Raw genomic sequence first — 27,360 nt, forward strand, 5'->3', positions numbered from 1 at the left:
TCTTATGCTCTCTCATCTGACACCATCATGTATTTTGTTATTAACTATGGGGGAAAATATTAGCCAACCCTATGTGAAGCTGCTGTGCAATTATCCTGATATGGTTAGATATTTTGTGAATACAGCTGATAATTTTCTTTTTATTTTTTTGGTGGGGTATTTATAAACTTTCATATTTATGTAGATCTGCTCAGGCTTTGCTAATTAAAGTCTGACTTTATTGGCAGTCATAATTAGAGCTCTTCAAGATGAGCTCTGTTTCTTTATAATTTTTCAGACAGCAGATTGCCTAAAGGGTTGTAGTGCGGTGGCCCTAAGTCCACCTCTCCTACCAAGTGTACAAAACGTTCTTCTTAGAAAAACCAACAAAATTAAATAAAAAATATAAGGACTTTGAGGCTAACTGAGGAAAAGCTTTTAAGAGTAAATAAAGGTTAAGGAAAAGGAATTTTAAAGTTGAGTTTAGTTTTTAAACTGTTATTAAAACAGCAGAATTTTAAAGCTCTTTGGTTGAATTTTCCAAAACTTTCCACAAAAGCAGTTTATGTTGAGGGATGTCATGCAAAGTCTCACAGGAGTTTTTTAAGGGAAACTGATAACTGTGCTCATGTGCTTCTCTTCTGTTCCTTGTGATCAAAGAATATTCCTTGTGCGTTATTAGAATTCTGTCTTCACCAGTGGAAGGCACAGTGAACATCAGTCTCTGGTCTCTAAAGACACCTTAGAGCTGTGTTTAAGAGGGGATCCTTCCTCTTCAGGATGCATAGAAATCTTTGTTAGGCAGTCTACGTTTTCCTTTTCCACGGGTTCCCATTTTTTTCGTAGCACAATTGCAAATGCTCTTGAGGTTGCATTAAGCATGCTTAGACTGCCCCCAAGACACTCTGAAAGGGAGGTGGCTCTTCCTTCACCTCATGCATAGCCAGATTAGTCATTGAGGGAGGAATTTTAAAGAGGAACTAGTGAACAGTTAGAATTTTTTTTCTTTTATGGAATAATCTCATGCCAGGAATAGACATGTCAGTTTGGATAGTAAAGGTCATAGTCCAATGCCATGGAAAGTAAAACATTTTCATAGACAGATTCTTCTGCTCCAGCACTACAAAGTTCAATGTGAAAGCAATCTTTCTATCTTCTTGTCAGTATTAAAAGTCAATATGTAGTACAAATATTGTTTCAACCAACTTTTTGATTAATTTGTACATTCAAGCCTTAAACATTGTCAACTAAATGTAGGCAATACAAAATATGACCACATGTGAAAAAAGTCTATTCAGAGATGTTTGTTCATACTGCTAAAATAGGAGAAGCTTGGAAAAAATTAACCTGGGTTTGGAACTTGTTTCCATGCATTCAGTATTTTTTTTCTGTAAAGAGTCTACATTTAAAAGGGAATCCACATTTTTAAAAAAGATGTGCATCCATAACTTTAGGTCTGTGAAGGTCGCTGAGCTACTTTGATTTATAGATTTTGTGAAATAAATCTTAAATCTCTTGCTTTTCAAGTTTTCTGTGAGTGGCTGAGCTGTGGCTGCTGATGGTTCTATCCACAGGGTGAGAGATTTAGATGACTAGCTGTGGCTTGTGTGATGGAAGCCAGTTCAGTATTTATAGTTTATGTTTTGAAATTTTTGAATAAAATAACATGGGCCTGCTTTTTAATCCAAACATTTCAGTCTATGTCTTCCTTTAGTTTATTGGCATGCCAACAATTCATTCAATACAAAGAGGTTTTGTGCTGTGACTGGACTGTGAGATTGCCATATTTCTGAATGGTGTCAATGTGGTATGCACTTATATACCCAAAATAGCATATTTTTTCTGCTGCAAATAGATACCAAGAAAATTTGAAAGTTCAAGTAAGTAAAATAATAAGACAATGAATCCAGATGATTAAATAATTTACGTTTCCCTTGTTCTATATTTTTCTCAATATTTTTATATCATTCCTATCATTCCTCAAAATTTGAAGAATGATAGTTATGGAAATGCGTGAAATAAGGTACATATTTAATATTTATTAATTTTTCAAAAAGGAGTTGAAGAATGGCTGCCAGAAATAAGATTGTTTTCTGTGTAACTTATCGTGGTTGTAAAATTAGGAACTGTCATAAGAACCCCCACATCACCTGACTGAGAGCAAGACACATAAATCCAAGATCTCTAGTGCTATGAAAATGTCAGCGAACTGAATGGCATGAAAGTACTACAAGATATTTGTCTACCTATAAACTAGCCACAAGTGTGCAGTCATCAATGGAGGATTTAACTGAAAAAATTTAAAGCTAAGATCTGACCTTCTCTTGTTTTCTAGTTAATTCAGTCACACCTTAAAGTGGTTTCTTTTGAGGTATGGAATTGAGGGTCCCCATTGTGAAGGACCTGGAAGTGTCATTTAAGGTTCAAGATACTGTTTTAAAGAGGGCTGCACTGACTTCAGGCACTTCATTCAAATTATGATACTTAAATGCTAAAAACCCTGCAGTTGACATCACAGAATTGGATTGAATATGTAATGGATACACTTTAAAATGGTAGAGGATGGTAACGTAAGGATATGGGCAGAAAATAGCAAGTTAATTGAAAGGTAAATTCCAAATGGTGGTGTGTTCGGCCAACATGTGGAAAACACGACACAGTGTAGCTGAAAGAATGAAAGGACCTAAGGGATTTCAGGGAGGGGTTGCAGGTTTAAAGGTTGCGGGATTTTTTGGTCTTTACAGTGCTCTTATGGAGACTACTATGAAACAATGTCTGACAAGACAAAACTGAATTTGCTTTTTTGTTTCTGATAGATTATAAATGAAGTAACTGTACAAAGCACCATGCTGACAGCAATCATGTTCAGAATACTGAAAATCTTTACAGTGCCATATATTTTGTTTAGTCCTGCAACTTAAGATAAAGTTTTTCTAAGAAATACAGACTTGAAGAATTTTTTTTTCACGGTGTTAGGGTCTATGTCCTTGAATACCAGTTCTACAGCAGTCTCCATTTGTAATAATGAGCTATTGCCTGAATCTATTAGCTACGAAGCCACCTGTTTGCTCAGTATAAATAGCTTAGGATTTCCTGCAAGGAAATTACATGAAACATCAATAAGAAATGATATTACATTTTCAGGTCAATATGACTATCATTACTTGGCATTTATCTTTTCCTACTGATATCACATTTGGCAGCCAGTATCATAGACAACTAAGATTTTGTTGCTTCGTGTTTTGTTTCCGTTGATGTTAAATTGGCCTGTTCAGTAATGGCAGTCATTCATTCTGCTTGTTTTAGTGGATCCTTGATATTTCATTTTTCTTATCATACACTATAAAGACAGCAATACGTAAGGATGGACTAGTGCCGTGATGGTTTCAGAGACATTAGTCTCTCATCAGGGTCTTGGGATGTAAATGCTTTGTACACACCTTAGAAGGGTGCAGAATGAACTTTGCCTCTTCTCTCTGCTGTGGATATGCCTGATTTTGTCACTAAAACAGGAAAGGGAGCTTCCTGCAGCCCTGTGCCATCTTTTCTGTGCTCTGCCTTTCTCTGATCATGTGGGAAAGGTAGCCTAAGCTTAAGAAGAAATCTCAGCTCACAGTAGATGGCTACATTTGGTTATATGCAGACTTAATTTCTGGCTTTATGTTCCTGGCATACAAAGTTTAATGGAATATTAGTTTTGTGATTTCTCAGCCTTTTTTGTAGTCACTGCTGCCTTTGAAGCATACCTACCTATTACTCACTTTGTACTTTTAAACTATATAATTTAGAAGCTGATGTTACAGAACCTATTCTAGCAACTAACGTGGATATCCTGGATAGTAAAATACTTCTTTACAGTGAGGAGAACTTTAATTTGAGTACTGGATGTATTTACAAATGTTGGCTTTTTAATGTTGTGTCTATTTCAGTTTAAAGTAATAACGTGATAAACCTCTCAGATAAACTAGTAGAATAAGCTTCCTAATTCATGAGTAATATTTAGTTCTTATCCCCACATTTCAAAACATCTACAATATGTGTAGCCTCTTTTTCAATAGTATTTTTTAAATTTTGAATGCTTTCATCAACGTATGCCTACAGGGATTTGAGATGTATCTGAACAAACAGGTCATTTCCAGATCCATTGGACACTTAAATAGACTGGTTTTTAAAAATCTATTTTTTTATCCTACTAATTTGAGTCTTAAATTCCATATTAAATGACCAAAATTATAATATGTAGAAGGCAAAATTTAAATTAACACCGGTGTATTAAGATGCAAAACATTTAAGGGATTAATGTCAGTGATGAGGATGCATGAGAACTAAATGTGCAGACCTTGCAACATAACTGTTTTTTATTCAGTTATAGGTGCCCAGCGCAGGAGAAGTCCCAGTGCCCTTGCCATTGAAGTATTTGAATCACATTTGGGAAGTCATATTTTACAGGTAAAAAAATGGCTTTTCCAACAAAAATCAAAATATCTACCTAGTCATATATCTGCCAATAATTTGAATAGTATTGTTGTCAGCACTTATATTGATTTTTTTAATGCTCATATTTCTTCTATTTTGAAAGTCCATAATTTGGAGAATGTTAATGAGAGGCAAGGCAAGTGTTATTTTAGCTGAATCACGTTTTGTTGTTTAGAATTGTGCAGTAGATGTTTGCTTGCAGAATGCCCTTATGTATTTGTGTGAGTGTGTGTACAAGCTAGTGTTTTGTGTTGGTGATTGTCTTATGTCATGTATCAATTCTGGGCTGGGGCTCTTTTCCCTACTTTGGTTTATGAGCACTGCTTTTCTCCATGATATCCCAGTTGTCATAATTATATATCACAAATTTGGAGCAATCTGCAGAGATTAGAAGATTAATAGAAGCATGCCTTTTAGGTGTCCTTAGCTGTAGGCTGAAAACTGGTCTGGTATTTGTCAAACAAGCTCGTCACATGGCACAAGTCATCATATTCCAGGAAGAATCAACTGAAAAACAATGACCTGATGGAAACATTTTTGTGCATGATTTATTTTGCCAGTGTTACTACAGCTTTTCTTAGACTGAAGTGATCAAATGTGGAGTACAAGCAGTTAAGAAGAAAATATGATGGGCTTTGCACTAAGGCAAACCCAGCCCTATGGAAATAAAACCCACACAGTCTTTTCTAAGTGTGGCACTGAATAACTGCTCTTATTTAGCAATGTACACAGCTTCTCAATGCAAACATATTGTCTGGTGTATTATCTTTTGAGAGGTACGAGAGAGGTAAATTAGGATATTATCATGAGAAATATTCCACTTAATTTGAAATGATTGAGAGTTATTTCTTTGCACTAACTCAGCTGTGGTATTCAAAAGCACTATATAATGTCAGAATTTTCACATCTTTATAACGTAACTAAATGCTGAAAAGCAACAAAGATAATTTTAGGAAAACATTAACTAGTAGAATTAATTTCTCTTCAGAACAAGAATCATGAATGAAATTATTTTCTTAGTTGTGCACTCTTGGCAAAGGTCTAGGTCAAGTTTTTGATTCTGTAAGCAAATACTTTTGTTGTAGTTATTGTATCAGAGATCTGCACCAGTATCTACAGTACTGTGTTTGCACATTAGGGAGGAACACTGCTATGTTGTCTCATACATGTAGAAAAAAAATAAGACCTAGCAGTTTTTTGATATTTTAGTTTATGTAATTTATCAGTGTGTCAAGTGTATAAACATATCATACATCATAAAGTTATCTTTTTTACAATATTATTTATAACTCATATATAAATAAAACCCCATTGAGACTGATTTATTTACACTCTTTACGTATTAAGTATCACTCTTATAGATGAAAATGGCAAAAACTAGAATGGCCGCTTTGAAAACTACTTGATATTTGAGATTTTCACTTACTGTGTATTAGAACAATTAGTGACTTTCAACCTTGTTTAAATGAGATTATGGGTTGTTGGATTTTTTTTGTTTTGTTTTGTTTTTGTTTGTTTTAAGTTTTTTAAAATGTATTTGTGATAAATTAAGGTGTTTTCAGAATATAATTTCATCATACTACTACTAAAAAAAAACCCTGTATTGCACTTGTACTCAAAACTGAGGATTTTAAATCAAAATTACCATCAGCCTTGTATTGAATATCTGTTGAGGTGTGGCTTTTTGAAAAAAATGATGCTTTTATCAAAGTACTCCCATGATTCCCTCAGTTGATAATATCACCCTGATATTTGCAAGATAGATGGTTGATGATGGATAAATAAATTAATAATGGTGACAGGTTTATTGGAACATGTTAAGATTTTGTCTTATTTTTGCATTGTATTCAACACTTGGGAGGACAACCTGGGTCGTGCATTCAAATGCACCAGTTCTAAACAGATCAGAATGAACTTCAGAGTACTGCCTTGTGCTCTAATAGGTAGAAATATAATAATCAGAAGACAAAATAGTTTGTAAACCAACAATTGGATAGATTTTGTAGTGGAATACAATTCTAACGTTCTCACCTAGTCTGCTACTCACTCAGATATTATTTTCAATGCTCAGAAATTATTTTCAAATAAGTACCATGATAAGTATTGTTTGCAATTGAAGTAACAACCTTGATTATACCTTGGGAACTTTGGCTTCAGAGTCTGTTGTCTTAAGAATTTGAATTACCAGTTTGTGTAATCCCTTTTGCTATTAATATTTTGAAGACTTGGTTAAGTGTAAGCTCAGAAATTAAGGAGCCTCTCTAATCTTTTTAATATTTTGATACTTCAAAATTTATTGATAGCCAAATATGCATAATACAGTAGATTTTTAAAAAGTGGATATGGTTTATTTAAAATGACATTACAAAACCATAAATGGAGGTGCATCTTGTGATATTTTTACATTTTAAGTCTACAAGTAGGTAGTGTCAGTCATTTCTAGGTATACATTATATACATTAGTCACGTCCACACATATTAAATCCATGTATTTACATATAAGACTTAGTCATCATTGAATGAAGAATGTCTTCATCCATGTGATTTTTTTCTATTTTTAAGGAATCAAATGTTTAAATACTGCTTAATTGATGATTGATACAGGTACTAAAGGTTTTCTCCTTATTTATTCTCTTTCTGTTTTCTGCAGTTAAGTGCAGAAAATAGAAGAGTATAGCTCTACCTGTCATGAGAAAAATAAAAGTTAAAAAGTTATTGATATTAGTCTGATATAGCATTTGTGCCCAGGGATCATACAGTTAATTTTGTTCTATTAATTACAGACTTCATCAACTGCAAAAAAATTAATGCACTATTACCTTTATATAAATTCTGAAATGAAAAATTGAATAAAAACCCCAATAAAAGGAAATCTAATATTTTTAAAGGGCTTCATTTGAGTAAGGCTGGATGCGTCTTTGCATTTGTCCTTTGTACAAATCTAGATTGGAAAGAGGCTTTTACTTTGTTTACGTGTGAAATCAGACGCTCGTGCACTTCATGTATTTCATTTCGTGTATGAAATCCTCGTGGTGAGAGTGGTGAGGCTCTGGCACAGGCTGCCCAGAGAATCTTTGGCTGCCCCATCCCTGGCAGTGCTCAAGGCCAGCTTGGATGGGGCTCTGAGCAGCCTGGGATAGTGGGAGGTTTCCTGTCTGTGACAGGGGGGTTGGAAGTAGGTGATCTTAAAGGACCCTTTTAACCCAAATCAGTCTAAAATGGTACTTTTCCATGTCAAAAACTACCCAAGCCACAGCTGATTGCTGTATATCATGCTGAAGAGATTCCCTGTGGTAGGTTTGAAGCCAAAGGCACCATCCACTCAGTGCTCGTGAAAAAAAAGACATCCCAAGAGATGACTGCTCAAACACTATTACATCAGAATCTTTATGTCAGTGTAATGTCCTTTAAATGTTTTCCAAGTAAAATCACCTGAATTATGAATAGTAGAGTGGGATGTAATGGAGGAGAAAAGTAGATAATGGCAATATGTTAATTAATTTTTGACAAGATTTTTGATTTGCCAAATTATAGGCTTTCTTTTTCTTGTCTTGTACATTCTTTTTCTTCTGAAAAGTGGTGTTATAATGAAAATAGATGTCATCTGTTTTATATTTCTGTATATTTATCTATCAATTGTATCCAGTAAAAAAATTATTTCTGGTACCTATTATTAAAAATTTGGCTTAAATTGGTTGCAAAAATTAGCAAGATTTTAATCAATTTTTCGGGATCTCTGGATTTTTTTTCTATAACTTCATTGCTATTGAGAAGGTGTGAAAAAGGGTCACTAACCCCATAGTCTTCTTATAATCAGGAATGATCAGGAAATGTAGAACTAAATATAGAGAAAAGGGAAAGTTAGTGAATATATTTGCATATGCAAATTAGCTTAATTGATACTGCTTGCCTCTACAGGGATTTTTCATTACAAACTGGAGTGCTACATTGTTCAGCTCATATTGAGTAATTTAGTAACTAATGAGACCAGTTTGCACTAATTTGCATATGATAAATGAGCTTAATTGCAGTAAATAACTTGGAGGCATAATTACTTAATTTTCCTGTGTTGCATGGCTTTTAAGTTCACGTATGAACAACTCAAGATAATTTTGCATATTTAAATTAGTTGCTTTTAAAATTCTTGAACAAAAAAGAACACACCTTACAATTTGAGCTGTAAAACAATTGAAAGTATAATGTACATTATTTTCAAAGAAAATTTAATATTTTGAAAATATATGTTTCTTTCTTTAAAAACATCAGTGCCTTTTTAAAAACTAAATATTTGGAATTAATCACAAAGGAGTAGTTTTAAAGTCAGGCCAGGATGGAAAGATGGTATAAGTAATAATAATAGGAGTGTGTATCTGAACTGTAGTGAGCTGTACACATTTTGTATTTCTGCATACAAGAGTGGTAACATTCATAATTGCATTCTTTGCTTCAGTAGTGCCTAATCAACTGTTAAGAAACTAACACTTTCATATAGCATTGTGTGCATATTACGTACACAGTAACTTGGACGCTAGTTGTCTTAGATGGTCTATACTGAGCTACCTCATTTTGTGTGAAGAAATCCTTATATTGGACAGATACCAAAGTGTCAGTGCAACAAAAAGTGTATCCTTTTTTTCATTTTGTGGACATGTTCAATTGTGAGCACTGACAACTCTTATGATGTAGATTTGTACAATGAGTTTCAAAACGCACAAACAAAAACAAAGAAACAAACAAAACATAATCCAAAATCAAATTAATTGGAAGACCAAAGACCATTTGGAATACCATTTCCAAAATGTTATTGCACATTAGATAATTTTGATACATTTGATAGAATTGAACTAGAATTCAGTAGAACTAGACAGAGAAAAAAGCCAACCACCAACCTCATTTATTCCCATAGCAAGATCTGTTGTGCACCCATGTTTTTCAAGTGGATGACAATTACTGAATTCTCCTCTGCTCCATAAAGGTCACCACCTACCTTCCTAGAAACTGGAAGACTTTTTTAATGTTATCTTGGAAATTTTATGAGATTTGCATTTTCCTTTTACTTTGTGCTGTACCTTTGTCTCCCATTACGTATTTTGTGATGAACAAAAGTCCTTTGCAAGGTAATTGCACTATCAGATTCAACAAGAGAAGAAAAATCAGGTTCCCATTAAGATCCGAGGAAAAGAAACCTCACTGAAAACAATCTGACCCTAAAGTTTGTATTCTTCATTGAGTCAAAAGTCACAAACTACAAACCACTTGGCTTTAATGAAGTGGTTAACAATGTACATAGGATAGCTGTAGTGGATGTCCAGTTGTGTCCTAGTCATCTGAAATATGCACAAGGCCTGTAAGCCCTTGCTTTACTTCCTAGAAACCTCTGTATCACCACAGCCTTGATCATAGAATGTCATCCTAGAATGGGAGCAGAATTTGAGCTACTTGGAAGCTGCAAAGGGCTAAAATGCTGCAATTTGGCTATACTCCATGCAGCAGTCCCAGACTTCCCATGCATGAAAGGCACTCTTGGTTCACATGCTTTTCACTCCACTGGAAGCTTCTGATGGTGGATGGAACTTCATGGAAAATTTAACTGTCTCTTTACCCTCATCCTATAGAGAAGCCATGGGCTGTTAAACCCATGATGTTAAAGCTTTTCTTTATTTAAAGTCAACAAATAAGCAAACCACCCTCATCCTATGGATGTAAGATGCCTAATGAATTGGTAGTATTGTGAACAATTGAATAACACCTCTTCCTAATAGTTTGATATTCTTTTTCTATTTTTAATAATGTATCCAACACTGTAATAATAAGACTAACATGAAACTGTACAAATATAATCTGTTTGTCAATTTAGTATATAACTGTGCTTCAGAGAGGGGCCCTTTTAATTGTGAGGTAAATGTGCAGATGAATACAATTTCTGTGGTTTCTAGTGAATCATTCCAGGTCATGCCAGTACCATACATAGTAGCTGAGTCATTGGTTTGTTTTCTGGAGCATGTCAGATAAGCTTAAATTTCTCAGGCAAGAGGGAAATTAATGTTTCTTCGCTGCAAGTGAGCACTCTAACAATCTTCTCTTTGCAGGTAGCTAGTATCCCATCCACCCACACTCCTAAACTACCTTACTAGATAGAGCTTTACTTTCCTAAAGTAAAGCTGTATCTACAGTTGTGCTTAAGGGGCTGATCCCATCCAACTCTTCCAGCTGTGTAATAGCTGCAAATAGCAGATTGAACCATATTTGTGATACACTCAGAAGTACTCAGGGTCACATGAATGATCAACTGAATGCAAACAAAGATCGTTAATATCTCAGTAGTTACAAAATAAAAGGTTTTTTTCCTATCTTCAGCCAGAAAAATTGGAAGTTGTTATCAGGAAAATGTTTTCATATACTCCTCAAGTTAATGCTGTTTTATCATCCAGTTTGTAATTCAATGTTATCAAACACAGAAGGTGCAGGATGAAATACCAATTTGAAGGGAACTTTCATACCGTTTCTCTCTTGTCCAAAATGGTTCTTGTCCTCCATTTCTGCCACTATTTTTTTGTAGAATTATAGACATACTTTTTAGAACAATGGTATCCTATCAAGCTTTCTAGACAAAAAGTGGAAAGAATTCACTCTCCAGCTTCACTACAGTATTTAATCACATTTGGAAGATGTTGCTATTAATCCATAATAACTAGATTAGAATATAATGAGACAATGACACAATTTTTTTAAAAATCATTTTGTTGGAGAGTATCTAGGTAAAATTCTCCATAAATTGTAAATATGTGTGTTGAGCATTTGCCCAATTTAGATTGGGCAAATTTTGTGAAAATGTTTATTTAAGGCAAATTAGAGAACAGTAAATAGAGCAAATTATTTACATTTTTGCAGTAGTGAGCAATTGGGGATGATACAAGAGTTGCACACAATTAACAATGTAATGAAGAAACAGAACTTTCTCCGGAAGGGAAAGAAGTACCCAATACTTTGCCTTGTAAGCCCATTGTTAGTTAAGTATTAAAATCAGCCAAACAGTATGAATAATCATAAGTGAATGAAATACAAAGTTCTAAAATTTTTCTTTCCCCACAAATGTTGTGTAAAACTTTGTAGTATTTTAATTAGATAGAGGCAATAGAAAAAAAAAGAAGTTGACTGACTAGGCTATAGCTGAGTGCAAATCTCGTTTCTTCCAATATTTGAATTATTATAGGGAGTCCCATCTGACAAGAAAATTTAAAAAGTGGGAAAAGAGGCAGGAATGTGTTGGAGTGCTATAAAATATTAGGGAGAAGATTTATCTTCTCATTTACTATTTTCAGTCATTCTGAGTATTACATAATGAGGTTCTCTCTGTATAACACTAGTCAACACAGAATTGGTGACATAAGACTAAAGGTGAGGAAGCAGCAGATGGTAGTGCTGATGGAGGATTTTTCCAGGCTGTAAAAGGTGTCAGGAGAAAAGACTTCTACTGGCTTGGAAATTTGTGAAGGGCAATTGCTAATGATGATGTCAGTGGTACACTTTCTGAGAATGAAGAAGACTGTTCAGATTTGTGTCTGCATTGGGTTAAAGGGGTAGACTACTAACTGACATCTGTTAGCATGTGTCAAAGGCAGACAAAAAGAGGAAAATATGAAAAGGCTGACAAAACTAAGGGTATGTTGGAGAGCACAGATCTGTGCTGTCTGAAAGTAAAAATTTTTGGGATGAAGTAGAGGTTAAGTTATGCATCAGTAGCCAAAAATAAAGTGGAAAGTAAATAGCTTAATTAAGAGGAAATAGTTGTTACAGATCAAACCACTCGGCAAAGCTATGCTAAACTTTCTATGGGCAATGAGCAGTGCATAAATGCAATGAGACAGAACAAGTACAGAGCAAGTCAAAACTGAAGGTCTGTAGATCATATAAAAGTTTTATGAAGGAATTATTTCTATAGGACATATATTGAGTCTACTTTGTGTACTTAAATTTTTAATCTGAACCTCCTAATTGTCAAGTACAGCCTATATTTATGAATTTTCTTCCTGACATTAAGTGGCATACAGAGTTTGGGTACAAAACCAAAGGGAAAACCAAATGCTCTTAACAAAATGCAGTCCAGAAATGGAACAAAGGGGAATAAAAGGCATTTATTTAATCTACATCTCTATCCAAAATCAAAAGCATTTAGTATACAACCATGTTTTCTCTAGAATAGTTAATGATTATACAGTTCAACTTAGTTATTCCAAAACAGAGATATAACAGTAATAAATGGGATGTAATGCCTTAGTATAAACTGAACAATGATGGATTTATGATGTAAAAGATTACATATATCCTTATGAAAGTATAACTTTCTAGAAAAGATGCAATTCTAAGTGGATAGGACCAAAGAATGTTAAATAGGAACAAAATTTTTAAATAAAACCAGCAAGAGAGGAGAATATCAGCAAACTAAATGCTGTGTTGTGGAAAGATAGGCACACAATCTACTTAGAAGAAGTAATTGGGGTGACATGAAATGTGTGTTTATTATGTTCAAACACCACACCCAAACACAGTTTAAAGGCAGTAAGTCAGTGTAAATGCTGTAATGTTGTGAAAAGAGTCATAGGACTCCAGAAAGAAAAGGTTACTATCTTGCTTTGCAATGTGCTTTTCCAGGAACAAGGCATCTCTGGTAGCAACTTTCCCTTTATGATTTGAGGATAATGATATTTCATAATTCTGCTTCTTTCTGTAGATTTCTATAAAATCTACCTAGGAATCTGTTCATGCTTGATCATCAATCCTCAAGTACTTTGTAGATTGACAGTCTTCTTAGAAGATCATACTCTTGCCATAAAAGGGCAAACTCTTATACTTAATGTTAATTTATTTAGAAATTTAGAAATCTAATTGTGCATTTTGTACTAGTTAAGTGACTCAGGGTAAAGATAAGTATTTGAAGCTGAAAGTAGGCAGAAAAAGCTCTCTTAGAAATTTTAATGTTGTGGGCCTCTATTCACTGTTGAATGCTCTTTTGCACTTTAAACATGTGTAAATGCCACTGCATGCTATGATATGGCTCTGGTGTTACACCAGTTTAAATTATAACAGAGGTTAACTTGATACATTGCATGATTCTAAAAAGGGCTAGGAACAAAGGCTAGATCAGAATCTGAAAAGGTTAAAGGAGTTGCACAGACAGCACTGTTACAAAGGACATCTCAGGTCCATTAGCTGGAACACACAGCAAGAGAATTTCCTGGGTTCAGAAGACTCAAAAGGTGCTGATTTGCATACTCCAATTTGTCCCAGTCATAGCAAATGCATCAGACTGAGTCCATAAGGGCAGGGCTTTCAATCTGTAGTTATGGCAAAGGTACAGCATCTGAGCGCTTGCTGCCCAAGGGGTTATATGCTAAAAGGAGACTGGGGAGGTGTGGGAAACAGCAAATTGTTTTGCAGTTGGAGCTTGGAGCAGTACGTTTAAACCTTCTTTCATATGGCAACTATATATACAGAAGCTTGCAGTTTCATTTAATAAAAAACTATTTGATCTGAGCAGGACATGTACCCATTCAGTGGTGTGTCGTTTAATTCCTGAGAAACTATTTGAAGAAAATGACATATCTCAGCCCTGTTTGCTGCCCGTTTTTTTGTCACCTGCTGAGTGTTGTCATTTCCATAGCCAGTGGGCTGTATTGAATCAAACAGAGGGAACAGGTCATTAAAAGAAATGGAGGAGTCTCTGCAGCCTGTAGAAGGTGAAGGAGGATTTTTTGCTTCAGGTGCATCAAGAGAACTCTAATGGAGTCTGCATTCAGCTATGATTTGGGGTTTTGCCTTATATTTCTCTGAAGTAAGGTGGCTTGAAAAGTATAGACAGCATAAACTAATGTGTGGGTTCACCAGGAAGAATTATACCTTCTATGGTATTTGTAAAGATATAGGTGATGGCAGTAAGTGTCCTTGTTTCAGAAAACTTTTTTCATTTTCTTTTTCAATCATGACATTTATCAAGAAAGGAAAAGAGTGTTGTTTTTATATAAATAAATAAAAATGATGAAAAGTATATTTCATGGGCATGCTGAGCAAGTTAACGGACGTTTTTCTTCACTTTTTGGAAAACATTGATGATAGTTTCAAAGATTTCAAATATTTCTCATTTCAGGTCTTATAAAAAATAAACCACTAGAAACAGGCTTTAAACATCATTCATACTCCTCTGCAATGGATGTGAAGGGCAGCAATCTGTGCCCTTTTACTACCTGGGAGCTGGGAAAGGGTAGGGTTTTAGTCTGCATACAGAAAACCCTTAAACTGATTGTTGACTGCTGAGATTCATCTGAATGCTATTGTTTAAGGTTGCTTTTAACTCTGAGTAATTTCATTATATCAGGTATCTGCTAGTCACTTTTTGTTTGTTTGCTTGTTTGTTTATTTCCAACTGTGGGTCCTAGATAAATAGAAAATTAAATATTGACATGGAACCTGTGTGTTCAAACTTCCCCAGTGCTATAAAAACTGAAGATTTAGTTCTGTTTTTCCTGAATTTACTTGGAAAGTGCAACCACCTTTACAGACTTTTAAGTTCATAACATCTAAGGGAATACAAATATTGTTGAAATAAATTAGGTTTGTAGAGCATACTCTCTGTTCTGAAGTATATTATCTCAAAAGTTGATTAAATGGTTGTTTCTATTAGTTGCTGCTAAAATATCATTGTATTAGAATTTCTACCTGTACAGAAATTATAAAAAGGACTATGGGAAAAAAGATAACACTTCCACAAGCGAAGTAGTTATGTGTAATTACATGGTATCACACTTAGGCACACACACACACATAATAAGGTCACAAAACCTGCAAATTGGGGCTGGACTCTCTTGGTTAATTATGTACAGCACTTAGCCAATGAATTTTCTCCTTTTATATTTCTTCAATTTTAAGGAGATTCCTATTTAGATATTTACCATTTTAGATTACTGTACAGCTATACCTCTTTGATATAGTCTCACAGAATTCAGCTATACCTCTTTGATAATCTCACAGAATTCAGGTTTGATTTAGTGTATTGTAAATTGTATCCTACATGTTTATTATAGCTAGTGATTTAAAGTGTGTATCATTGGCTTGCTTTGCACTTTGTATTTGTTATTCTGTTCTTCCATTCAGTTGCATCTTCTGCTCGACACGAAGATTTTAATCGTTATGATTTCATTCTTTTGGTTTTTTTAGCACAGAGTGGATTAGCTACCTTTAATGACACTTTAAAGAGAAAGAAAACTTTGTGATGAGTGTAGGTCTGTGCCTAGAGTTCAGAGGTCCCTATCACAATGCAGGAGATGCCTCCAATAGAGAGTAGCTGTTATAGAGGACACCTTAACTGTAGGAGCTGTCTCCTAGCCCATTGATAGAGCCACTTGGGTTTTTGATCCTCCTAAAGTAACATCAGGTGAAAAGATTTGAAGGGACAAACTGATGTCTAAAGAGGATACCTGGAACAGAGGCTCGAGAATGAAAATGAATAGAGTAGGTATTTATTAAAAGGCCTTCAAAGAATACACCTTGGGCAGTACAAGAGCTGGCTGTAGCTCTACCCAAGATCAACAACTGGTCACAAGTTTTCACACTTTTATAAGTTTTGGTTCATTTACATATTGGGGTTAAATGTCCAATTACAGCTTCAGGTTATGAAATCCCATCCTCCCAGATTGCTCTCCTCAGTTTGCTGTTGTTGACACTTTTTGGGCCCAAAGCTGCAACACTGTCCTTGGTTCTCAGATTGGAAAAGGATTGTTTTGTCTAACAAAACTGTGAGGAGAACTTGCTGGCACTTTATATGAAGTTCAGAGTCACACAATAAGGCAGTACAGAATCTGAAAAATATGAAATTTAAAACTTAAGGCATGACACTACCAGTATGGGACTAGTTGTCAACTTTTTCAGGCTAACAGCAAATGCTTCTTAGTCCAAAGCATAAAAAAGAGTGTAAGTTTTGTTGAAAATTAATGAAACAAAGTTAGTGTTTTATTGTATCCCTGATATGTAACAGATATGTAGCAGAGAATCTTAGATTTCCTCTGTACAGTCTCCAAGAAGGTCATTTACAGGTGAGATTTAAATTGAAAGTCTGGACTCGGTATCTCAGTATTCAAAGCAACTAAAATTTTACATTAAAAAAAATTTATTTCTGTTATGGTTTACCATTTTAAGGCTTAATTATGGACAGTATACAGTCAGCACACAATTCTGGAAAAAACAGTAAGCCCTCTGTTAATTCTGAGAAAATGTTTGGGACTGGAAAAAGTATCATTGAAAGACTGTCCTGCTAAACTTGCTGTCTCTTTTTTTGTTTTCTCTCTCAAATATTTTTTACATTTATATGTCTGAAACAGTAATGATCAAGGTAGTGGTTTTCATCCTTTACAAATTATGTAGTCAAGCAGAATTACATGCTTAATATGATCATCCCTTTGAAGAAAAAGGTTTAGATATCCTAAACATAAGTAGTATTTATCAGAATGTATATAAGATATGAAAAAGTTCAAATTTTCAGGGATATAATGTATTAGCGTGTCAAAGAAAGAAAAAAATACTTGGTTTTGTTTTTTATAAACTCAAGCTTAACATCCTCAAAATTAAAAACAGGTTTTGCATTTAATTTCTTGTAGTTATTAATTGTTATGTTTGGCAGCTGGCACAAAAATAAATTATAGTATTTTAGTTAAACATGTAGTTTTAGGCTCCTAAAGCTGTGCCTGTGAAGGATTGAATCTGTATGTTGGCTGGCTACCAGGAGATAGTACCCCTTCCTGTAGAAAGGCCTGCTCTTGTCACTGGCATTGCATTGTGGCCATTGCAGGCACTTTTATTTGTGTCTACTTAAGATTCCACACATTTGCATTTTAGGCTGCCTTTTAGACCACATAAGGCTGGGCACGCGCTGTAGGAGAGGAAGGAGGTTGCTGCACGTCTGCTCCTTGCACATTTAGGCTACTGGCTTTGTACTGCCCCCCACACTTCCAGTGTTTGCCAAGGCCAATTAGCAGCATTTGGCTTTCATTCTACAAAAGTTCCCCCAACTCCCAGATAGATTATTCCTGATGAGGGTATAAATTATCTACATGTAGGAGGCTTGGCATGAAGTGATTGTAGCTGCTATTGCTGGATATAAGAGTGCATATACCATTAAGCCTTGTTCTAGAATGACGTTCAGTGACCTCCCTCATGGATAGGCTCTGGTTTAGATAGACTCCAGATTTAAACAGCAAGTAGCCTTTCTAATTTCTTGCCTAAGTAAATGGTTGATATTTATTAATTTGCGGGTATTATCCATGTTTTTTCACAGGTATTCAGGTCAATACTTTTCATTCTGAAGGAATAAAAAGTCTCTTTTTCAGAGCATCTAAGGAAGAACAGTAGCAATAGCAGAACACAGAATTTTACTTAAAGGGCATTTTATTTCTTCTTGTTGCAAGAATGTGCCTGACATTATTTCTTTTCGTTGCAAGAATGTGGCTACTTAGATATTTGCCTATACATACAAATATCTAAGTAAGTGTCAATAGTATTTTGTAAAATTTTTAAACGGTTTTGTTTGTTGTTTTATATTTTTACTATTACAGAGCATTTTAATGCTGTGTGCTTTCCTCTTCAAAAAAATATCTTTCTGGTCATTCAAATCTTACACTTATTATTCCAGGCAGTATATTTAGCAATAAAAAATTGTTTAGGATTAAAAAGTAATGGATGGTATCAGCATAACTTCCTACCCACTAGGCAGGAAATGAACATTTACACAGTCTACAGATTTGCTGCACCTGCAAGATTTAATCATCTATGCTGAAATCACCAGGAACAGTAGAAATACTGGAATTAGATGTGTAGTAGCCTATCAAAGTACTACGCTCAGATAGTACTCTTTAACAGCGAGGAACCACTGAGTAATCCACCAAACAGCAGCAAGCTGACCCACAACAGACAGACAATCTGCCAGAAGCAGAGCCAGAAAAGGAAAGCTGACATCCAGATGCCAGTGATACAGGCATCTTACCCAGACTTGGGCATATGGGTCCTGCATCTGTCAGTGTTACACCAGCAGTTGGCTCCCAACCTGGAGCAGGTTCTCTTGTTTCCCATGAGTTAGAGATCCCAGCCAGCACAGTCACTGAATGGATAAGCCAAGTCTTCTGAAGCAATGCTGTTATGTTCGAAAGGCCAATTTAGGTCGAAAGAAATCTCCTATGAGACTGTATGAGGGCTCTTTCCATTCATGGCAAGATTGTGATACATAAGGCTTTCTGCTTATGCAAGCATGTAAAATGCAGCAGCACAGTGAGGAAATGAGAGCATTTTTAAATGCCAAAAGAAAAAGGATACATCTGAAAAGACTGAACTTACAGGTTTTGGTTTGTTGTTTTTTTGGGCTTTTTTTCCTATGTGGAGAAGCAACTTTGTTAATATTTACCTGCTCATTCTCCTGGGAGAATTGGTGTGGGTTCCTGAGTCAGCCTTGATCTCCAGAAACCCTGAAATAACTTCTCTTTAACAAAGAAGTTCTTTTCCCATACTGTCCCAGTTTCATAAACTCTATGAAGTCTAAATCCATTTGTGCCACACTGAGCAATCTCAGAGAGTGAGAAAATCCTATAACAGAAATAAGGGCTTCTGCCTCCCTCTCTCCCAGTATTTTCTCCTTCAGCAATTTAATAATAATAATAATAACGATGTCTTTATCCCATACTGCTTTTCACTTGTTTAAGCTAGTGGGAGTGCTGTCTTCCAAAGAGTTTGAAATAGAAGAATGAACACTTGACACCAAGAAGCATCAAGGACGCTCTAGGACTAAGAAACTTAGCATTGGACTCCTTTACGTGATAAAGCTGTCAAAGAACTTGGAAACTACACTTAAACCATCCTCTTTAATTGCCTATAATCTCCTTCAGGAGAGGATGTATACATGATTTGAACATTAATTTCTTGCCTACTTAGATCCTTATACTAAATTCACTGTAAGCATTATGTGGTCAAGATGCCAGAGATGAATTTACCCTGGAATAGTCTAGATAGACATATCTTCACAGAGAGAGATGAGTAGGCTGTGAACATGGACACATGCTGCTTTTATCAGCTCTCCTGCACAGCTTTGCTGGTATATTTTTATTTTGAAAACTTATGGTCAGTTCTTTCTAATACAGAATTCATATGGCATATAGGGATTCTTGTGAGCTGATCTTCTAAGTCCAGAGGGCTGTAGAAGTATCCTGTGCTCTAAAAAGAAAATGGTATTGCAAGGATTGCTGCCAGTGAAGCATGTACCTCATAGTTCTTTAAATAAAAAGTAGCTGTCCTTTAAAATAAGTTGCCAATAGTTCTTAATTCATTAAGCTAATGGATAAAAATGTTAGCCATTTGAAACTAGTATGGTCTAATGCTTCTGCCTTGGGGATTTTATTGCATTTTAGCAATTATGTACTTTTCTTTTACAATTCTATTAATAAAATCAACAAGAATACTTCTGTTAAAGATGTGACTTTATGAAGTATATTTTCTGTTATAGGCAGTGCCAATACTGATTGGCAGAACAAAAATGTAGGATTTGTTTTAAAATGGAAATGTTTCAAAATTTAAAAGAAAATCAGAAAGATAAGAGAAAGAGACGGCACAATGTCCTTTTTTATTGTGTTAACACAATATTTATGTCTTTATTAACTTTTCTTGAGCTAAAAAAGCATTTAATTAGAAAGAAAAAGAATACCTAATTTACTTTTTTGTACAATAGACTTTCTTTGTATGTCATTTTGTTACTACTATACATCATACTTTGAATATTAGATTTTTGATTGTCCTGCTATGATTTGTGACACAGTTTTAGAGATGTTGAAGGTGTCTGTCACCACCATCTTTCCTATAAAACATTTTTTTGCATAACATAAGAAATAAACACTTTATATTAGGGAGAAAAAGGTAAATAAATCCATGGAGTTGATTACCTAGAAAAAGCTCTTGTTGGAAAGAATTGAGATGTTTAAGAAATTATCTCTATTGTTATCTCTTGGCTGTTCTGGAGAATTAGCCCTGATGCATTCCTGTTTGAAATTTAAAAAATACATAATGACTAAAATGACATTTTAATAGATTTTTCTTACGCTGTTCATATGGGTATAACTGAAATTTTACTCTGAAATAAGGAACATTTTTTTTGAGTTGCATAAGTGAGTAAAAAGGTAGAAATTCAGAGCATATTTTGAGGCAGACCTTTTCAAGATACAGAACTAAGTGAATGTATGAGAATGCATTTCTATGTTAGAGTAAAACTCCAGAAGTGCTAAACTTTTTTTGTGAAAAAGCAAAAGTTCTCAAATAGAAAATAATTGAACCCCTCAACATAATCTTTGAGTCTTACAAGCTTAATAATTTTAGAACAGTATAAGTTGCCAAAGGTCATAAGACCTTTTCCCTTGGAAATTTATGACCCTGTCTAAGTGGAAGTTTACTTCTCTGACTTTTAAAGCTTTGTTAAGAAGCAGGAAATGTCAACCACTGCGTGGTCCTCAAAAATGCAAGCAATCCAGTCCTGTGTCTCCTCTCACTCCTTTAGAACTGTTTATTCCATGGACTTCCATGAATACTCCTGATTTATATAATTATTAATGTACCAGAGCTGATAACTTTGCACTCCTGAAAGCACATCTTGTCCATTTGGGCAATCACTTACGATAAACTTGTTTGGAATTGTGTGCTGTGCTTAAATTTACCTCTATACCTAAGTATGATTGAGTTAAAAGGTGCTTAAATGATTCTCTTAATAGGTGCATGTAAACAGAAACAAAAGATTATGATAATAATTAACGAAATAGTATCCAGGACTGAATTCCATGAGCTGCTGAGGGAAAATGACTGAATATATAATGGTATTGCAAAAGCTTTTGTAGAACTGCATAACAGCTTTAATTATAGGTAGAAAATTTTCCTCCTTCAAATTATCTCTTTTATTAGTAATTCCCTGTCAATATAACAAAATCATTCATTAAGATTCATTTATTTCAAGGTAAGTTTCTTATTTTATTTTGTGCAATCATATATGCATAAGTAAGAGAGTTATTTTCTGTTTAACTCTTTTTTTTTCCTTTATAGTATTTGATGTTGTATTTTGACTTTTGTTCATGTGACAATCTTATGTAACCACTGAGCCATTTGAGACAGGACAATTTTTCATTATACTAGCTAAATCCTTCTAGACTGATTTGTCTTGAGAAATACGTGCCTGTTGTCATCACAAGGTTTTCAGTTGGAATATTTTTTTTGGAGTTAATGAAGAAGCAGTATAAGACTCTAACGAAACCATCACACAACTTTTTGATACCATCCTCCTTATACTTCTTTTTCCAGATAGCTTTGCAAATCTATAAAATAGCTTCGGCAAAAAAAAAAAAAAATTCCTTGATGGTGGAATTATTTTGAGTGGTTGAGACTTTTCAATTTAGTAATTTTTCCAAGCTTCTGTGATGTGAAACCTGGAATATTGCAATTTGGGGTTCTAGAATAATGGTGCCATTGAAAGAGATGTTTTAAGTATTTAGGTTTGGTTACAGTCTTTCTGAAAGAACTTTAGCTAGTTGCTTATTCTTGGGTAACCAACCTATAAAAAGCCTGAAATAAATTCTTAAGTCAGTAATCATATGCTTTAGTGTCTTTTTCTGGAATCTAGCCTTATCTTTTAGAACTACGTAAAGACTGAAATCAGAAGTGTCCTGTAAAGTTGGATTTCCCTCATTTTCATCTGCTGAAAATGTCATGACTGTTAATTTCAAGGGGAGAAAGAATATAATGAACTCATTGGGAACAATTGTGTCTATATTTCCTAGACTGTCAAGTCAAGATCTCTTATAAGAACTTTGCATTAATACTTATTTACTTCCAGTGAAGATTCAGGGTTAAGTTCTGGGACCAAACACTACCCTCCTTCTTCAGAATTGTCTCCTAATCAAAACTGACTTGTGTCCTTTTTAAAGCACTTTCTAAACATAATTTCTAAAAGTAATGATTATCTATAAATATTTTCAGCTTCCTCTCTGCGAAAGTCACTTAGCTGAGACTCCCTTTTTATGTTGACACTATGAAACTTCTATAGTTCCATTGGTTTGTTGCCATGGCATTCTTCGTGTCACTGGCTGCAACTAAGCTATGATGCATTGATGGATTATTTTAATTCAGACTGTCCATGGCGTAAATGATTGTTTTAGTAAAAGAAGGAATATTATTAAACACAATGTAATACTTTAGAGATCCATTCTTCAAAGAACATTTTTAATACTTTTTTTATATTTTTAAGGTTTTTAAAAAGCAGTACATTTTCCTAGGGGAAATGAGATGTCTTTCTAACAAGCCTGAGATATTTATCCATGGGACTTAAAATAATGTAAAAATATATTATGATAAAATGAATGTAAACTTTAAGCCTCTTTTATAAAGCTGGCAGTAGAAAAAATAGTCGTTGTGGGAAAGAAAGGGTAAATCTCAATAAAGCATAGTAGTAAATTTGAAAAATAAAACAAATAAGAGGATTGGCAAAAGCTTCCTGGTGAAATGCATAGACCAAAATTCTTAATATGTGGAGGAATCATTGTTTGTTTTATAACAAGTGGTTATGAAGCTGATGAGTGTACCATTTTGCCAATAATTGCTAAAGGTGTCTTATATAGGAACCCCTGTAGTTAAAATAACTTCAGTGAAGTTGTAGGTTATTTCTCTAGAAACTCCGAGCTTGCCATGACCCAGAATAATGAATGGGCATCTGAATTACATGTATCTCTCTCCATTGAAATAAACAGCCACAGCAGAGTTCTTTAGATCGGAACTGAGATATAATTAACTTTTTAATTTGAACTAAAGAAAGGAAATTGTAACATTGCACTGTAGTTTTTACTTGGGTTGGCAGTGCCTTCCTTCCCGTCAGATATAGACTGTCTTCTACTGACAAAAATGCATTATATCAGACATCCGTTAATGGTGAATTTAGGGTATCACAGTCATCTTTGCGAGCTGATAAGAGCAAATACTGACAAGGAATTCCAGAGGCTCAAGACCTGGATTCACGGATCTTGAACTGAAAGCCTCAGTTCTAGGAGATGTAAGCCCTTGCTACATCTTAATGTGTGTATTGTCTGGTTATCTGGTGAGAAAACAAGCCATACTGCATTAGTCACTGAGGAGAAATTCAGAGTGGGTTTTTAGAAACAGTTCCACAATACTACGTAAAAATGTGTTTTACAATACATGCAAATTATGCATTCAAAGTGGACATTTCAATAAGAAAAATAAAATCTGTGAGGTCTGTTTTATCTTGATGACCAAGTTGGTGAGAATCACGTGTACCCCTTGAGGATAATGAAAGCTGGGCAGTATGTGTGGGGTGAGATGGTGCTGAAGGGGAAATAAAGAGTTTTTCACTAATTTTTTGGGCCAAGAGGTGGGTTACACAGGACTAATTAGACATCCCTTTCTTTTCCATGTGAACCAAGACTGCATGTAATTATAGTTTTTATCTCTCTGGATCATGAGCTTTTCTCATTTTTCCTTTTAAAAGCTTCCTTTTTGAAATCACATTGAAATCAGTCCAGTTTCCTCCTTTGGCGTCTGTGAAAGGTTATTAAGAGCTAATAAAGATTTGAAAAATGTGAATGAGATAATATGAGACCATCAATAAATTAGTTTGGGCTTATTCAGATACAACGGATGTGAAGGACAGTCCCAGAAACACAGCTGGCAGTTAAAGATTTTGCAAACATAGTCTGGCTTATTTTTTTTTTGGCAGGAGAAACTACTGGGATTCTGAAGTACAGAACTACTTTTTTTCTTCATATTGCTTGCCAAAACAGTTCCGGGGACATCATATGAGTAAGAAATGTGAGATTTGTAGTTAGTGATATGTTTTCAAGTGAAAGAAAACTACAATTGCATGCTGACAGCAATCAGGATTACATGTGTTAATGAATGGAAAGGTTTCTGCTATTCTCTCTCAGTCTCAATAACCATCCTCCAGGACTTTGCAAGAAGTTTTCACTGTTACTTGGTGTTATACACCTACCAGGCTGTTGTCTTGACAGTGCATCTGGTGTCAACCCTAATTCCTTCACCCAGAGGAAATCCTTCTCCAGTAGTTTCTAGTGGGAGAAAAGGAGTCTTAAGCTTAGCTCCTCTGAACAGAGACAGACTGCACACTTCATGTATCATCTTTCTGTGCCTTTTTTGTTTCCCCTTGAGGAGGTCTCATGTCAGTTTCTTCAACCCAGGAAAAAGAACTCTTGCTAGTTTCCCCTTGTTGGCTTTTTCTGATTGACGAAACCAATAATTTAATCAAAATTTGGTCCAGCTTGTTACCTATGGTTACAGTTAATGCAGTGTAAATGAAGCAGCAGACTTATGGCGATTTATGTCATCTGTGATTCTGGCTTTTAAACTGTGAATTTGTTAGGCTGTTGGGAACATCGGATGAGAATGGTGAGTCCAAGATGAGTTCTACACACCATATTTTTCATAACAGTATTAAATATACTTTTCAGTTTCAGTTTGCAGATGTTTATTTACTCATAGACTCAAATGGAGTTATTTTGGGGATTGCAGGTGAATTACTGTGGATCAGGCTGTTATATAGCAAAAGAAGGGGCCCTTTCTAGTGCAGTAACATTGTTGAGCCCTGAGGCTGTTGACTCAGCTCATGATATATTGTATTGTTAGTGTTTCAGCTCTCTCGTAGGGGATTGCTGGTCCTACTTTGAGGTCAGGAGTTAACTACTTGTATTTTAGCAGTGTACTGATATCAATACGGCTCCTATGGAAACCTCATTTGACGTCATTTTTGGATCTTTGCTACTGTAGCTAAGCTTTAGTAAAAGTCAATAAGAACATTAGATTGTTGTCTGTATTATTACTTGCCACTTCCTGCCAGCAATCTACCAATTCATTAGCAGAGAGTTTTGGAAATCTAACTTGATTATTTATGCAGTCAATAGCAAGGCTTGTCTGCATTCATAATTGTTTGATTTTATGGCCTCTTCTTTAAACAAACATTGTCTATGGTAATGTGATGCCCTGATGGATGGGAAAGGTTTTGTCTGTGAATATCATTTAGATAATTAAAAATGACAGATGAAATCGCCTGCTGTCTTGACCTGTACTTTGTTCCCTCAGTGATGCTGAGGAGATGCTGATTGCTGTCAATCAAAATCCATTGGAGGTTTGTAAATTCTGGCTGCTGTGAACTCTGACCTCCAGTGTTGATCTGAAATAGATAATAACCTTGAAATTCTATTAGAATTTAAAAACTGCTCCACCAAAGGGGCATACTATATGTTTTTTCTTAAAAACACAATCGCTGAATGTCATTGTTTACTCCACACAATTTAGGGAAAAAAAGTGTATGTTTAACCAAAATTAATAGTACAAATCAGAACTAAAATCTTACAAAATAAAATCAACTCTTCCTCCTTCTGTTTCAAGGCTGCAAACCATCTTGAGAAAAAATTCTATTTCATGCTGCATGATGGTGTCCAAATAATGTTGGGATTCTGTTTATTGATTCTAAAGCTTATGATGTTGTTCTGACTTAATGATCTGTTCTGGCTGTCCATCTATCTCATTTTCTCATTTCCTCTATGATTAGTCTTTGAGTCATTTTTTTTCTATTATTTTTTATTTAAAAATAGCTCTCTCCTTAAGAACCAGAAGGAAAAACACCAGCTAGAATATTTAAGATGCGGAAAGCCCAGGCAGGAATGCACAAAGTTCTGAACGAACAACCGCCTTGAAACCTGGGTCAAAGATCAGGTGCATAAAGGGCAGTCATCATGAGATTTTATTTTTTTTTCCATTACCTAGAAACTCCTGGGATAATAACAAGTGATAGTGTTTGTTTTGAGATTTGGGGTGAGGTGGTTTTTTTTATGTTTGTTTTTCATGAAACCAGAGAGTAAAAGGATTTTGAAATTATATTTTGATATAATCAGTGGTTTATAATTTTAAGTTTATTAGGAATAGCGATTTTCAAACTTTGGGAAATTAAACACTTACGGTTTTACATGATTGTCCTAATAAGAAAAATCAAACAAACATAATGTAAGTGCTTTAGGCTTTAGCAATTTTTATTTTACAAGAAAATATTATAATTAGGATACTTCATCTAGTTCTTTAGTATATTTTCTTAATGAGGTGGATACACTTACTGAATTTGTTACAGTAAGGGAAACAACTAAACTTGAGCTCTGAAAAAGTAGTTTATAAAATTGCTTTCTTTGTCTTTGGAATTTAAAGTGAAATTACAGTAGGGCTGGTTTAATAACTAGTATTTTCCATAATAGTCTTGGCTTAGTGCAGAAAAAGTATATTAGACTTTTTGTCATAAGTGGGGGAAAAAAATCACATCTTAACCTTGTATTCAGAATGAATTGTAAAGATCTTGCATCTGCAGACCAATTTAGGAACAATTCAAATTTTGTTTTGAGTGATCATATAATTTCTTTCCTGAACAGAAGCCAGTGAATATCTGACCCTTTTAATTTTCTGATTTACTTCCATTTATTAAAAAAGGACAGGTGAAAGTCAGTGTCTGTGTAAGTGGGACCAAATATTTTCAGCTCAGCTGTCATAGGTGTGTTTTGCAAGATATTTGCAGGTTGTTAATAAAGCTTTCTAGGAGTTAATGAATCTTCTGTGGTAGTCCTATGCCTTTTTTAAAGGCAGTGAGGCATACTAAACTGGGAAAAGGGTTTGCTATCTGGGCAATTGTGAACAATAGAAGCCTTGAGAGCTTCTTTTGCAACTTTCATTATCTGAAGCTTGGACAGTTTTGCTTTAAGTAGTTTAAATTGCTATTATGCAAATATGTTTATAGTTATTCTTGTTAGAAGTCTTATTAGTATTATTGGATTA

The 27,360-nt window shown here is 34.7% G+C and overlaps 1 protein-coding gene across 11 annotated transcripts in view; it reads left to right on the forward strand.

The window, feature by feature from the left end:
* Positions 1-27,360, forward strand: part of NPAS3 (neuronal PAS domain protein 3) — a 592,726-nt gene that overhangs the window by 292,993 nt on the left and 272,373 nt on the right. For all 11 annotated transcript variants that reach the window (XM_032748493.3, XM_072930745.1, XM_041716413.2 and 8 more), the window contains one exon: positions 4,346-4,428. In XM_032748493.3, coding sequence (XP_032604384.1) covers positions 4,346-4,428 — 83 coding nt within the window. The remainder of the gene's footprint in view (positions 1-4,345; positions 4,429-27,360) is intronic.

Source organism: Taeniopygia guttata, chromosome 5 (genome assembly GCF_048771995.1).
Source record: "Taeniopygia guttata chromosome 5, bTaeGut7.mat, whole genome shotgun sequence".
Classification (NCBI taxonomy): Eukaryota; Metazoa; Chordata; class Aves; order Passeriformes; family Estrildidae; genus Taeniopygia; species Taeniopygia guttata.